General features: G+C 35.2%; 1 protein-coding gene and 1 pseudogene across 1 annotated transcript; one reads left to right on the top strand and one right to left on the bottom strand.

Annotated features, from left to right (window-relative positions):
• Positions 1 to 139: 139 nt before the first annotated feature.
• LOC147919542 (putative disease resistance protein At5g43730 pseudogene) lies at positions 140 to 6,969 on the bottom strand (annotated as a pseudogene).
• Positions 6,970 to 7,353: 384 nt separating this feature from the next.
• Positions 7,354 to 8,240, top strand: LOC147919541 (putative ion channel POLLUX-like 2). The gene is made up of 5 exons (XM_087506244.1): positions 7,354 to 7,478; positions 7,578 to 7,647; positions 7,733 to 7,806; positions 7,921 to 8,031; positions 8,118 to 8,240. The coding sequence occupies exons 2-5, from the start codon at positions 7,626 to 7,628 to the stop codon at positions 8,217 to 8,219; spliced, it is 309 nt and encodes a 102-aa protein (XP_087362370.1). The 5' UTR covers positions 7,354 to 7,478; positions 7,578 to 7,625; the 3' UTR covers positions 8,220 to 8,240.
• Positions 8,241 to 16,142: the final 7,902 nt, after the last annotated feature.

The raw sequence follows: 16,142 nt of genomic DNA, 5'->3' as shown, positions 1-16,142 counted from the left end.
AAAGCTGTTGTCTGTACTTGAGACAAGCTCTTGAAACAAAAGCAGTACATATAAACACAAACAAAACTGTATTATTACAAACCTGTCTGTATTTTAGAGACCAGCCATTCACTTAAGACCCTCATTCCACCCGTTATTCCTATGCATGCGTGGGAAAATAAGCTATATCTTCGGGTAGCTTTGGACAATATTTAACTTCGAATTTTCTACGGTTAGGAAGATTCCGATAATTCCAGCAGATTTCCGAAAGTCCAGCCAATTGATATAGCGTAAGGGATTCCAAGTTCCCAAATGGAACACCAATATCTTGATGCTTTCTGCTAATACTCATTCCTTTCTCCTTGTTTATTATTTCTTCTATTTTCGGTGAATACTCCACATGTAGCTCCTTAAGATTTTGAGCAAATAACAGCCATGACAAATCCTTTTGCCCTTCCAAATGGATTATATTAACAGTGGAGAGTTGCTTGAAGCCTGGAGAAGTAGTGGATGGAATAAGGATCTCCATTGGTGAAATCTCATCCCTTCTTTCTTTGCTTTGCCAATCAATCTTTATCTCAGATATGTTTGAGGTCACTATTCCAAGGCGTTGAAGACCTCCCAGAGCTAACGTGTTTAATATTACACGAGGTGCTGACATATTTCTTAGACATAAACCTTTAACACTAGTCGCCAATCGGTCATCTCCTTGTATCATTTCCAAAATCCTGACATCCTCTATGGTTGCAGTTAAAACCTTCAAGTGCTCCAAGTGTTGTAGTTCCTCCATTAATACGTCATCAACACAAACATGGCAGTAAAATAATTTCAACACTTGCAGATTTTGTAAGGTTTTTGCTATCCCAGCAAGACTCTCTAGTTCACGAGTGAACTCCAGGTTCAAGTAGATTAGTTTCGTCAAGTCACTTAGACGAACTGGTAACGATTTTATCCCTGTGTGTGATAAATTGAGATATTGCAAAGACCCTAAGTTAGAAATTTCTTCCGGCAACTCTTTAAACTCCCGTTTACAGAAAGATCCAAGACCACAAGTTGTGGCATTAACCGAAAGAATCCAACTGAAATATCCAACAACTTGTTATACGGGAGTAATAGGGTTGTAAGCTTGGGGCAGTCCGGACTGCAAGATATCTCCTCAATCTGAGTATTCATTAAAGACATCCGTCTCAAAATATCCCAATTGATGTCCTTTGGGATGAGACGAACCTGTGTACCAGATTTCACACAAACTGAATCTTTCTCATGTTCCAAGTTGGAGTCTATCCAAAGAGCCATCTCACGTATCACATCATGCATTTTTACTTTGGTCTTTAGTTCACAATCAATCAACAAATGTGCACGAACTAACAAGCCAATAATATCATAACCTTTGTTGGTACCTCCATCTTCATATTTGTTCGCATTTATGATGAATCCTTGGCATATCCAGTATTCTATCAACTTCTCCTTTTCTATTTCATAATCTTCAGGAAACAAAGAGCAATATAGGAAGCACAATTTGACTTCATCATTCTTTAAGCTATCATAACTAAGCTTCAAAACGACAAGAATGCTTTCTTCCATACCTGGAAACTCGTGGCCAGGCGAATTCAGAACATTAATTGCATGATGCCATTCTTCTATAGTCTCTTTACATGCCATGGCTTTGCCAATGACATTGAGTGCAAGTGGCAAGCCTTGACATTTTGCGGCAACGATTCCTGCAAGTGTGGGGATATCCTGATGGCTCCTTAGTATGCTATCTCCGACAGTAACTCGAAACAATTCCCACGCTACATCCCGTGACAAACAATCAACTTTTATCAGCTCGTCAGCTTCCATGTGAGTGCAAACTTCCTTTAAACGTGTGGTGAAAACTATCTTCGATCCATTTTCTTGATTTGGAGGTGGAACTCCTATCTTGTTCAGATCTACTTGGCTTCAGATATCATCCAACAACAGCACAAATTTCTTTCTCTTGAGGTTATTGTATATGAGAGAGGCTTTCTCATTTTCTGTTTCTTGTTCCCATTCCTTGTCACGACGTAATCTTCCCAGAATCTGATCTTGAATGCCCTCATTCTGCGAATCTTTAGAGACCACAACCCATATCACAACATCAAAATCATTCTCCACTACAACAAAGTTGTTGTTGATACGAGCTAAGAGGGTGGTTTTCCCTACTCCACCCATACCATAAAGACCTAAGGTTCTTATTTCATCGTTCACGAGGCTGTTCCATGTCATCCCAACCATCGTATCCAAACCAACTGTGCGTTGTTGGATATGCTTGTTCTCCGCCTTAAGTATCATTTTCTGCGCCACCACTTCGAAATCTTTTTTAGATAGAAGTTCTATAACCTCTTCCAACATCTTCAATACCTTTTCACCATAATCGTAGCTTGATATGAAATCCTCAGAACAATAACCAAACAGACACAATCTTCCAGTTTCAGTTGATCTAACCTCAAGCAGATCATTGACTTGGGGTTCAACACTTTGTACCCTTGAAAGCCATAGCTTGTTGAGAGTTAAACTTGATTTTTTAATCAAGGTTAATTAAATCCATGTTCTAGAAGGTCGTTGGAGCTACGTCGGCCAAAGAAGCATGGGAGAAGCTTCGAACATCTTACAAGGGTGCCGATCAAGTCAAGAAGGTGCGTCTTCAAACTCTAAGAGGAGAATTTGAAGCTTTACAAATGAAGGAAGGTGAACTTGTCTCTGATTATTTTTCAAGAGTTCTAGTGGTTACTAATAATCTCAAAAGAAACGGCGAAAAGCTAGATGATGTGAGAATTATGGAGAAGGTTCTTAGATCATTAGACTCAAGATTTGAGCATATCGTTACCGTTATTGAAGAGACAAAAGATTTGGAGGCCATGACAATGGAGCAACTTCTTGGGTCATTACAGGCTTATGAAGAAAAGAAAAAGAAGAAAGAAGACATTGCCGAACAAGTACTAAAAATGCAAATTTATAACATTAAAGAAGAAATTGGGCAAAGTTATCAAAGAAGAGGTGGTGGTCAAGTACAAGGACGAGGGCGAGGCCATGGATATGGAAATGGACGTGGTTGGAGGCCATATGAAGACAACACAAGTCAAAGAGAAGAAAGCTCATCAAGAGGCCGTGGGAGAGGAAGCTCAAATTCAAGGTACAATAAATCAAGTGTAAAATGCTACAATTGTGGAAAGTTTGGACATTACGCTTCCGAATGTAAAGCTCCTAGTAACAAAAGAGTCGAGGAGAAGGCCAACTACGTTGAGGAAAAGATTCAAGAAGAAGACATGTTATTAATGGCTAATTACAAGAAGGATGAACGAGAAGAAAATAATAAATGGTACCTCGACAGTGGTGCAAGCAATCACATGTGCGGGAGAAGAAACATGTTCGTGGAGCTTGATGAGTCGGTGAAAGGAAACGTCGCTTTAGGAGATGAATCGAAGATGGAGGTACAAGGCAAAGGAAACATTCTCATTCGATTGAAGAATGGAGATCATCAATATATTTCCAACGTTTACTATATTCCAACCATGAAGACAAACATCTTGAGTCTTGGGCAACTCTTAGAGAAAGGTTATGATATTCGATTAAAAGATAATAACCTTTCTATAAGAGACCAAACAAGTAATCTCATAACTAAAGTGCCGATGTCTAAAAATAGAATGTTTGTTCTTAACATTCAAAATGACATCGCACAATGTCTCAAGATGTGCTACAAAGAGGAGTCTTGGCTTTGGCATCTTCGATACGGACATCTAAATTTTGGAGGTTTGGAGTTACTTTCGAAGAAAGAAATGGTGAGGGGGCTACCTTGGATCAATCATCCAAATCAGGTGTGTGAAGGATGTCTACTTGGAAAACAATTCAAAATGAGTTTTCCAAAGGAGTCAAGCACAAGAGCTCAAAAGCCATTGGAGTTAATACACACGGATGTGTGCGGTCCAATCAAGCCAAAATCACTTGGTAAAAGTAACTATTTCCTTCTCTTTATTGATGATTTTCAAGAAAAACATGGGTTTATTTATTGAAAGAAAAATCTGAGGTGTTCGAGAACTTTAAAAATTTTAAAGCCCATGTTGAGAAGGAAAGTGGTCTTGTGATCAAAGCTATGAGATCCGACCGTGGAGGAGAGTTCACATCCAAGGAGTTTCATAAGTATTGTGAAGATAATGGCATCCGAAGACAACTAACGGTGCCTAGATCCCCTCAACAAAATGGAGTAGCAGAAAGGAAGAATAGAACAATTCTTGAGATGGCGAGGAGCATGCTTAAGAGTAAAAGACTACCGAAGGAGCTATGGGCGGAAGCTGTCGCGTGTGCGGTGTATTTATTAAACCGATCTCCAACAAGAAGTGTCTCGGGTAAGACACCACAAGAAGCTTGGAGCAGAAGAAAGCCCGGTGTTTCTCATTTAAGAGTATTTGGAAGCATAGCTCATGCTCATGTACCAGATGAGAAGCGGAGCAAACTAGATGACAAAAGTGAGAAGTACATCTTCATTGGTTATGACAACAACTCGAAAGGCTACAAGCTTTACAATCCCGATACGAGGAAGACTATTATAAGTCGAAATGTCGTGTTCGACGAAGAAGGAGAATGGGAATGGAAGTCAAATGATGAAGATTATAACTTCTTTCCACACTTTGAAGAAGATGACCCATAGCCACCAAGAGAAGAGCCTACTACACCACCAACTTCACCAACGAGTTCTCAAGGAGAAGAAAGTTCTAGCGAAAGGACTCCACGCTTTAGAAGTCTACAAGAGATTTACGAGGTAACCGAAAATCAAGACAACCTTACTTTATTTTGTTTATTTGCGGAGTGCGAGCCATTGAACTTCCAAGAAGCTATTGAAAAGAAGACTTGGAGAAATGCCATGGATGAAGAGATAAAGGCTATACAAAAGAATGATACATGGGAGTTAGCTTCACTTCCAAATGGACACAATGCGATCGGTGTGAAATGGGTGTACAAAGCAAAGAAAAATTCTAAAGGGGAAGTTGAAAGATACAAGGCAAGATTGGTGGCTAAAGGATATAGTCAAAGACCCGGAATCGACTACGATGAAGTATTTGCTCCTGTTGCTCGTCTTGAAACTGTTCGACTAATTATTTCATTGGCGGCTCAAAATAAGTGGAAGATACATCAAATGGATGTCAAGTCAGCCTTCTTAAATGGAGACCTTGAAGAAGAAGTTTACATTGAGCAACCTCAAGGCTACATAGTTAAAGGAGAAGAAGACAAAGTTTTGAGGTTAAAGAAGGCACTTTATGGATTAAAACAAGCCCCAAGAGCTTGGAATACACGGATCGACAAGTATTTCAACGAGAAAGACTTCATCAAGTGTCCATATGAGCATGCACTTTATATCAAAATTCAAAATGACGATATATTGATTGTGTGCTTGTATGTAGATGACTTGATATTCACTGGTAACAATCCAAGCATGTTCGACGAATTCAAGAAAGAGATGACGAAGGAGTTCGAGATGACAGACATTGGATTGATGTCTTACTACCTCGGGATCGAAGTAAGACAAGAAGAAAATGGAGTTTTTATTACTCAAGAAGGATATGCTAAGGAGGTACTTAAAAAGTTTAAGATGGAAGACTCTAACGCGGTGAGCACACCAATGGAATGTGGAATCAAGTTATCAAAGATCAAGGAAGGAGAAGGAGTAGACCCAACATTATTTAAGAGCTTAGTTGGAAGCTTACGATACTTAACATGCACAAGACCCGATATCTTATATGCGGTTGGAGTTGTTAGTCGCTACATGGAACATCCAACAACAACTCATTTTAAGGCGGCAAAGAGGATTCTTCGCTATATCAAAGGTACCATGAACTTTGGTTTGCACTATTCTATTTCAAATGATTATAAGCTTGTTGGATATAGCGATAGCGATTGGAGTGGAGACGTAGATGATCGAAAAAGCACAAGTGGTTTTGTGTTCTACATTGGAGATACAGCTTTCACGTGGATGTCGAAGAAGCAACCAATTGTCACGCTTTCCACTTGTGAAGCGGAGTATGTGGCGGCTACTTCATGTGTGTGCCATGCTATTTGGTTAAGAAATCTTCTAAAGGAGTTAAACTTGCCACAAGAAGAGCCAACAAAGATCTTTGTCGATAACAAGTCAGCAATAGCTTTGGCGAAGAACCCAGTCTTCCATGATCGAAGTAAGCACATTGACACACGCTATCATTACATTAGAGAGTGTGTCAACAAGAAGGATGTGCAATTGGAGTATGTGAAGACAAATGATCAAGTAGCCGATATTTTCACCAAGCCTCTCAAACGTGAAGACTTTATCAAGATGAGGAGCTTACTTGGAGTGGCAAAATCAAGTTTAAGAGGGGGTGTTGAGAGTTAAACTTGATTTTTTAATCAAGGTTAATTAAATCCATGTTCTAGAGTTCTCTCTAGAAAAATCAAGATCTCCACCTCCTTAAAAATATCTAAAAGTTCTAGAATAATGTATCACCTCCTTAAACATAAAAATCTAGATATTTAGTTAGAACTATCTAGATAATTATATTATTATAATCTAGATATTGTGTTAGAATAATCTAGATTAAGGATTAAAATATTCTAGATATTTTGTAATATGGAGGCTATAAATACCTCCTCCTACTCTCATTTGTAACTAAGATGTTGTGAAGTTGTTCCAAGTTAAAATCAAAGTAATAAAAGTTTTATTTTCTAAACTACTCTCTCAAATACTCAAAACACTTTTTCCATCGCTTCTAAAAGAATTTACTTCCAACATAGCTTGACTCGAGCAAGCCGTTGCAAACCTTTATCTTCTTCTATGGAAACTCTTCCTAACAGATCTTCTCGTTCACCCTTAAGTTCTTGCATAGCTTTCTGCAAAGAATTGAGATTTTTTTCCATCATGTGAATGTAGTTCCTGTCGCTAAAAAAACAGCCACATGCAGCAGTGAAGATTTGATTCCACGGTATTAGAAGAAGCCAGTTCAACATTTTGCACAAAACTTTCAGAAAGAAACTGGGATTACGGCCAAGGGGATGCAGAAAAGAAAGAGGATTACAATCAAGAAATTAAAAGTCAGACCGCAGTTTCTATTAGTTTATTGAGAGTGGCAGCTTTAATTGATTAATATTGATCACCTGCATCCGTTAGCTTGGCAGTTTATTGAGAGTGGCAGTTTCTTGGCAGCTTCCAAGAAAGTCAGATGTTTCTTCTATATCACTTCAAGAAAAATCAGAAGTTTGAATTCGTCGTTTGCAATAATGATAGCACTAACAAATAAGTCCGAATGTGTTTTAGATCCATCTAGAGCAGACAAACAATCTGCTTATTCTCTTCTCATCGCTGAAAGCATCTGCAACAAGCTTGGAGTCAAAGGTAATTTACTAAATTGTTATTGAATCCAAAACCACATTGAATAGCTAATATTTGTTTATTTATGTTGTTTCTTTAGGTACATAATCTAGCCTCTGAAATCGTCGACTCAAATCTCGGCAAGCAGGTATTGAAAGGCTTTTCTATGTTTTTTTTTTTTTTTTTTTTTTTTTATTGTTGGCTTCCTTATGGTTAAGTTGCTGAAACATTACTCAAAACCATACAGATAACAGTGCTGAAGCCATCCCTAACTTTCATTGCAGCAGAGGAAGTTATGAGCCTTGTAACAGCACAAGGTTACATTCCATCTATTCAAATGTTTGTTTCTTGTTTATCTACCTATAATCCGAACAATAGTAATACTCTTTTCTATATAATCAGTTGCTGAAAACAGCGAACTGAACGAGGTGTGGAAGGACATTTTAAACGCAGATGGTGATGAGATATACGTTAAGGTTAAAAAAGAAAAATAGTCTCTTCCTTCAAATATTTCGTCAGTAACTTCTATTGAAATTCACTATAAATTCGGTATAAAACTAAAAATCTTGAGTTTGCTTTGACACATATAGGACATTGAACTGTACATGAAAAAGGGCGAGAATCCTTCATTCACCGAGCTCTCAGAGCGAGCTTGGCTGAGGAGAGAAGTCGCTATAGGCTACATAAAAGGCGGTAAAAAGGTGAGTGTTTTATTACTCTGCAGCATACGCTAACCTCTTCTTCCTCCTCACTAACGTTGATAATTTTGTTTTTCCTGTGGTTGCAGATGATCAATCCGCTTCCAAAGAATGAACCTCTCTCTCTCGAAATGGGTGACTCGTTGATTGTTATATCAGAGCTTGAAGGAGACCAACCCATCACACTATGAATTTGTATACATTCTCATATAGTCATACTAGAAGTCATCCTGTGCTACGCACGGATTTAGTTTACATTGTTGTTCAATTTTAGTTATTTGGAGATTATTAGCTTTTATTTGTTTACTCAGTAATGGTTATAATTGTGATTTTAAAAATATATTGATCATATTAATTTTTTTTGGGTTCATTTGTTTGATGTTACTTGAGTTTTCATTTTATATATAGTATTAGAGTATTTCAACACACGGAGAAACTTTTGATTACATAGTAGAGTGTTTATGGATTTTTCCCTTTAGATTTTTCATACAAATTATAGCATGTGTATTGGTGAGAAACCTATTGAGTTTCTCACCATATAATATTATTTTTTTAATGTAGGGAAATTTTGAAACATTTTTCTAATATGAGAATTTGTTAAAAATACCCTTTTTGAGATAATCCTTTTCAGGAAAAAACTTCTTTTTGAACAGTTTCATTTTTACCCTCTTTTACACAAATTACAATATGTTAAATTAATTTAAATTTTTTTTAAAAGGTCTGGATTCTCTATTTTACATTTAGGATATAGTTTTGATGAGGTAGGGTTTAGTATTTGGAGTTTAGTCATTTTATACATAGAAAATGAGTTTTTTTTTTAAATGAACAACATGAAATGGTATTATTGAAAAGTGACATAGGAAAAAGGGTATTTTCGAAAATGCGCTATTTGATACTAAAATTCCTAAAAATATATGATACCAATATACAATTAGCATATACTACTCACTACAGAAGTCAAATTAATCAGATATAGTATAGAAATTTGCAACTCATATCGTACGATGAGATAAAAAGACATCACAAGCTTAACAACATGGTTTTTTAAGCATATGATAGTAACATACAATATTCCTTTTTTATAATAGTTTAAAATACATTTTTTTTCTTAAAGATGAAGACTAATAAGAAACTAAATTTACAATGGAAAGAATCATATGCATCGTCCAATAAGAAGAAGTTGCTTTACCACATGAATGCCCAAAAGGAAAAAATAATAGAGATTCTAAAATATAAGAAAAGAACAAAACCTAACATGTTCAACTTATTAAATCAATGATAGTTCATTTTTTTCATGATGTAGTAATATTAACACAACCAACAAACACGATAACCTGAAGTAAAAATAAAACATGGATCAAGGTCCGACCCATAGGCTAAGCAAGTGAAACCAAGGATTAGGGCATTAATTTTTGTGAGGCATATTTTAGACCAAAAGTTTTAGGTATTTTATGTAGGGAAAAAATTATAAGTTCAGTTATTATTAAAAAAAAATATAAGTTCAAAAAAATTTAGAAGTTCAAATTTTATATAAGAAAACAGTGTATTATTCATGTAGATATATCCAATTTACGGATGAAATTTTAGTAGGTTTATCTAAAAACCTATTTCATCTTTTGAATTGTTGGTGAATGAGCATTAGATTAGTGTTAATTAAACTTGTTGTTACTGAGATTTAAAGTAAAATTCAATTTAGGAAAACAAATATGTAAGTCTGATAAAAAAGTTCATATTCGAAAGTTCTAAAAAAATAATGAGTTATTAGACAATATTATATTTATTTTCGTAGAAATGTTTAAATGAACATGAAAACATTGAAAACACAAAGAAAAATATGAGCAAGCAAAGCGAACTACAATATGGAAATAATTTTTATTGTATGACATCCAAAATTGTTGGACCGGCTCATGGAGAGTAGGAAAGACATACATAAACACTCTAATGAATAAATAAAATTTTCAAACATTTTCACATAATTTTTTTCTTCGTAGTAATATTGCGAACAACAAACATGATAACATGCAAAAAAAATTTTAAATTATTCAAGAATACCGATTAAAATTTGGAAAGATATATAAAAATAATATAATTTTTCATAGGAACCTAATGACTGAAATTATATAATAATGACTGAAAATTTGTGTTAAAAGGAGAGTAATTAGGCTCCCTACGAATGTAGGGATTAGGCTAATGGGTTGGCCTGTTGTGCCCCAATGGTTGACAAAAAAAAAAGGAGAGTAATTAGGGATTGAATTCTAATTTTATGGAAAACGGAATGAATTCTGCTTTTATGGAAAAAGAATTAGTAAGATCTAATGAGGAATAAATAAGTAAGCAATTATCAAATTACTTACAGAAAACATCTCACCATTAGATTATATAAAACTAAAATGCCAGAAACTAAGCAGGAATGGAAACCCAAAATTTAAAATTTGAGCCAAAAAATTATGAATTGATAAAAGAATTTTGAGAACACATAAACATCTCACAATCTAATATAATCTAGAATCTTTTCTTGCTCATAAATCATTATAAGACTGAAACCTAGAAACCAATTTTTTACATAATTTAGAATCTGTTCTTGCCCCTAAATTATACATAAGATTGAAACTCATATTTATCATTTCAAAATAAACTATCATCAATTTTTCCTAGGATGAAATCACAAACTGATAAATTGTGGTTTTAGATCAGCAGAAGCCTACAAATAGTTTTTACTGAAGAATGAAAAGAGGAAATGTTGAGAGTTTTTTTTTTTTTCTTTTTTTATGGGCCAGTAGTTACTTAGGTTCAAAGTACAAATGAATTTAGTTAATTAAGTCCAAATAACAACATAAGACAGGTGTTAGATAAATAACATGCCAAGTGTCATTTCCTTAGCAAAAGTTGAGAAAAACCTTCTCATATTATATAAGATACCACATTTTGTTATAGCTTCTTACACACCAAACGACATTGGGCAAGGAGACTGACTTGCACATGGAAGCATCAAATAAGTCGTTGATAATACAAATAAACAAATCCTGTTACATAGAAGCTCTTTTGTCCATTGGTCTTAATTTTTTCTTCGACCGCCAATAAAATACTCGTTTGTAATGATTTTAGCTTGGCTTTTAAAAAAAAAACAAAAAAAAAAAAATTCTTTTATGTCTCTCTACGGTTATTTTTTTCCAAATCACACACAGGACATTGAACTCTACAGGTCTTAAGAATTAGTTTTTCTAATTACGCAAATATCAAATGATTAGATGATTATTTTGGACAAAAAGAACCAGAACATAACTATAAAAAAATTAATTATTTCGTTTTTTCTTCCTACTGCCAAAGCATTATACAACACATAAGATTTTGAACATAATTATGAGAAATAAATTCCAATTGGGTTACATTTATCCGACAATATTTGATTTTACATCAAATAATAATATCTAAAATGTTACAAAATAAGCAAGCAAGTAGATTTTACATTTTTAGTTAATGGACTCAATTTGTTACAAAATGTAAATAACAACTGAGGTTGAACATAAATAAGCAAGCAAGTAAACAAAAATAAGCAAAAAATTAGTAATTTAAAAGCAAAAAATAAGTAAAATAAAAGCAAAAGATAATCAAATATACAATTTGGTTTAAGGTTCTAAATTTACAGATATAGCTCGAAAAATTGAATCAGAGGGAGAGAACTACACACACTCTGAATCATGGTGACTTCAGCTGATGCTTGGGCAGTAACTTGTCAACAAATTTACTTTACAGGCTTCAGATGAGGTCGTTTGCATAGGAATATATAAGCAGCTTTTTACCATTCTCTTCTACAAAACCAAAAGACACAGGTTTGTTTATTACTTTTAAAAAAATTTTCTTTTATCTATTGTAGTATATGTATGGTTTTGTGTTGATTATCATTTAGATTTAATTTCGTTGTTACCAAAAAATTTAAATAAAATTTTGTTGTTATAAGAGTCGCTGTCAGAGATCCCTAGTGTGACTGGGACTATGACAAAAAGTGAATGGCGAACATCTGAGGCACATGTCAGCAAGGTGAAGTGTCCCGTAGGTACTATACCAATACAAAACCTAACGGCTTTGGATCATCGGGCAAGGTTAACAGTAGTTTTATCCCCCAACACGAGGTATATAAGCGGTTAAACTTATAGTTTCACATTTTTAAATCTGTCAATTTAATATAATATATATTTTAGTCCATAGTTTTTCTTAATAGTTTATTATGGTTGTTAAAAATCACTTTCCGGATCTTATTGGGATATCAAACGAAACTTTTCTTACAAAATGTTTTTGGCCTTAAGGCCTAAGAGCAAATTTATTGGTGGGTTGTTAGAAGGGGAGTTTTTAAATTTTTTATGAATTAATTGTGTACTGTTTGGAATATAAGAACTCATGATCTTTTAGATAAAATTTTTTCTTTTATTGGTAGGTTCTTATTTTGGATCTCTTATTTTTGAAAATATTGTATTTTAAAATTTAAAAATTTTAAATGAAATAGAAGTGGTATAAATGTGTAAACATTTAAGATTTTATAAAATTAGAAAATATTCTATTTTTAATAATTTCCAAACATACAAAACATAATAAAAACATTAATACATATTACAACAGAAGTGCAATTTATAAATGGAGAGAATGATTAATTTTAATACTGATTAGCTCCAAATTTTGCCCAAATATTCTCAACCAAATCATCGTTATGTTTATGACTATGCTCTCTTGGATGTATCAGACTAATACTCTCGTACATACATTTCCAAGCATACAATAAACAGGAGTTAGATTTTAAGATTGTTGTTAAACGTATTTGCTACAAACGTGGACGACGCTTACAATTGAGCTTCTTCTCTTTATCAGTGCATCTTGATTCATCAAATTACTTAACTCGTTTAACAATCTGTTTTCGTCTTTAGCAAGTATAAAGAAATGAAGATATAAAGATAAGATCAATCAAAATACTTATCATTGCCAAATATCAAATTGTCCAACACCTTTAAAAAAGCCAATCGTTTAATACAAAAAGAAACTCCATCCAATGAAGCTATACTTGTGGTCACACATTCACATGTCATCGTCTCTATTCTGATGCTCCAGGAGCAATTGTTCCAACTCTTCCCTGCGTCTGGCTATCTCCTGCAACAACAGTCAATGATTTAGAAGCCATTTGAGGAATATGATAATGGTAATGATGCAGAGTATAGAAACTAGATGATACGGGAACCAGAGCTAACTGCAGTTGATGAAGGGTATCGTCAAAAACAGGGGTTCTCCCTCCACCATTGATGATCTTGGTGGAAAAGGAGGTCTTGGGATCGCTTATGGTAGATACAGATGTTCTGGATTTCCCTCCTAGACTGGTGAACAAAAACCTCAAGCACACCAACGAAACTGTCTGAACTAAAACAAAACAAACAGACCTTTTGGTGTTGGTTTACATTCTCTAGATAACTAACAAAAGAACACTCATTCAAACACTCATTCAAACACAGAAAACAGAATTTACTAAATGAGTCAATCAAATCTCTGGGGAATCATAGACAAATGCTGCAATAAAAAAAAGACTGCTAAGCACTCCTCATCAGTCATCAAGCTGGTCACCAATACTGAAAACAAGTAAAAGACCAGTCACTATTACACTACACATACCTATGATCTATCCATAGAGAATATAGGAACTGGTAAACGAAACTCTGGTAATTAGAATGACAGAAAAGAGTATCATACTAGCTGCAGTGCCGATAGTCCAGACCCAAAGGATCTTCAAACCAGGACTCTTCTCTCTCCCCATTTCCCCTAGCATCATCACAAATTCATTCCAGACCTTTTAGCAGCACCAAACTAAAAACCCAATTATAACAAGGTTTTAGAATAAAGAAGAAGAAGCATTCAATCTAGCTGGTGGTTTTCGAAACTAAACAAGTTTCACTTAGTAATCAGCCATTGCGAAACAAGATCAATCTGCAGTAAGCTAAAGGTGATCTAAACGAGTTCTGCATAAACACCTTCCACCTAAAACTGAATGATTAAGATATATATACACATAGTCGAAGCCAGATTACGAAAAATCTCGTATCACACTGTAATCCCAACACATAAGAGCCTCAAGAACTCTCAGATTTCAGAAACGAAACTGGTTACAACTAATCGCTGTTTCAAAACCCTTGATTAGAAGAAACCCTAAACCCTGAACACATAAGAGCCTCAAGAACTCTCCGATTCCAATCTCGTCCGATTCCATCTTCAACGATTCCGACCGATTCAATCTCCTCGGATTGAGAGGTTCGCAAGAGAGAGCAAGAGAATTTATCAAAAAGAGAGAGCAAGAGAAAGAACACCGATCGGGCCAAAAAAATTTTTTGTTCTCAATAAAACTATTTATCCAACCATGCGCTGACACGTAAGCGCCTCTTATATGAAAACAGAATATGCTATATAAGAGGAGCTCTTCCTTTTTTTTTTTTTTTCTGATTTATTTTTTCTCCTACTTTTTCTTAAAACCCCTCTTAAAACCTCTCTTACAACCCCCGATAATCATGCTCTAAGGTCTTTCTTTATATTTTATAAAATGTTTCTGACTCACTTCTCTTCCCTAGCTAGAGAAGTGAGCCAGGAAGAATAACAACATATTATGAATGTATAGCTTCGTGTAGAGTATAAATCGTAATGTATAGCTTCGTGTACAGAGAAATCTCTACTGTAGAGAGTTAGAAAGCGAGAGGGAACAAAATCGTAATGAATCGTGAATTCTTTATCACAACTCATATTTTTGTGATATTATTATTAATAAGATTATATCTAATAATCAGATGTAAACTTTTCTTATAAAACATAAACTCCAAACATATTAATTACTTGCTAAAACACTTTTTATTTTTCAGTATATCTCATGATTTAAAAGAACAGTTTTTAAATCTACTTTCAAAAAGAAAAAATCGCATATCTATCAGTTGGTATAGAGTGATATAATATATTTTCTTGAATTAGCTCGAATAAATTTAATTTTTGCAACTTCTAAAATCTGGAAAATAATTTATGCATCTCTTCACAATTCAAGATGTCATGCAATGTGTGCATGTTGGTTGCATGTTTTTTTTTTACTTATCATTGTATTACTCATAAATTCGGCGGAATATATCCATATAAGAGTGCACTATCGCCCACCGAAACTTTGTCATTTTATGTGGCAAATGCTCTCGGGTTGTGTGGCGGTTACAGCTAATCTACGGAAACGTGGTATGAGTTGTGATGCCACATGTGTACTTTGTGGTTTTCATGAGGAGACAATTAATCATACCCTCTTTGAGTGTCCGCCTGCTAGACAGGTTTGGGCTCTATCGCAGTTTCCGACAGCCTTGAATGCGTTCCCATCGGGTTCACTTTTCACAAATATGGATTCTCTTTTTTGGCGGTTTACAAATGTTCCAACACAGACATTTTTTCCCTGGATCTTGTGGTATATCTGGAAAGCGCGAAATGATAAACTTTTTAGTAATCTGGATTCCAATCCACTAGCGCTTTTGCGGTTAGCAGAGGATGAGGCCAAAGCATGGGCTTTGGCTCAAACAGAGGATATACCAATGGTATCAGCTATTCCTACTGTGGATGTTCCCCGGGGAAGCAGGGGCGTCGGCGCTTCTAGCCCTTTGGCGAGCTATTTTTGTTTTGTAGATGGTTCCTGGAAGGAAACAGACTGTTATGCAGGTCGAGGGTGGTTCTGTACGTCACCATTTGGTGATGCCCCTACTATGGGAGCTGCCAACCTTCGTCGTAGCCTGTCCCCCCTTCATGCTGATATTGAGGCCCTTATCTGGGCCATGCGATGTATGATTGGAGCGGATAACCAATCAGTTGTTTTCCTTACCGACTGCTCTGACTTAGTGAAGATGGTGTCTTCGCCTTCCAAGTGGCCAGCTTTTACACCTTACTTGGAGGACATACAGGCGGATAAGGAGGAGTTCACCTCTTTCTCATTAGTCTATGTCCTGCGCTCTCAGAATGGTAAAACGGATAATCTAGCGCGACGAGTTCGCACAGTTCCGCATTTAGTTACCTATATTAACAATGTACCTTCGCATTGGCTTGTTTGAGCCAATCTAGTTCTATGTTGTCAA

Source organism: Camelina sativa, chromosome 20, assembly GCF_030686135.1.
Source record: "Camelina sativa cultivar CO46 ecotype springtype chromosome 20, ASM3068613v1".
In the NCBI taxonomy this organism is placed as follows: Eukaryota; Viridiplantae; Streptophyta; class Magnoliopsida; order Brassicales; family Brassicaceae; genus Camelina; species Camelina sativa.
This window is presented reverse-complemented; position numbering and strand designations above follow the sequence as displayed.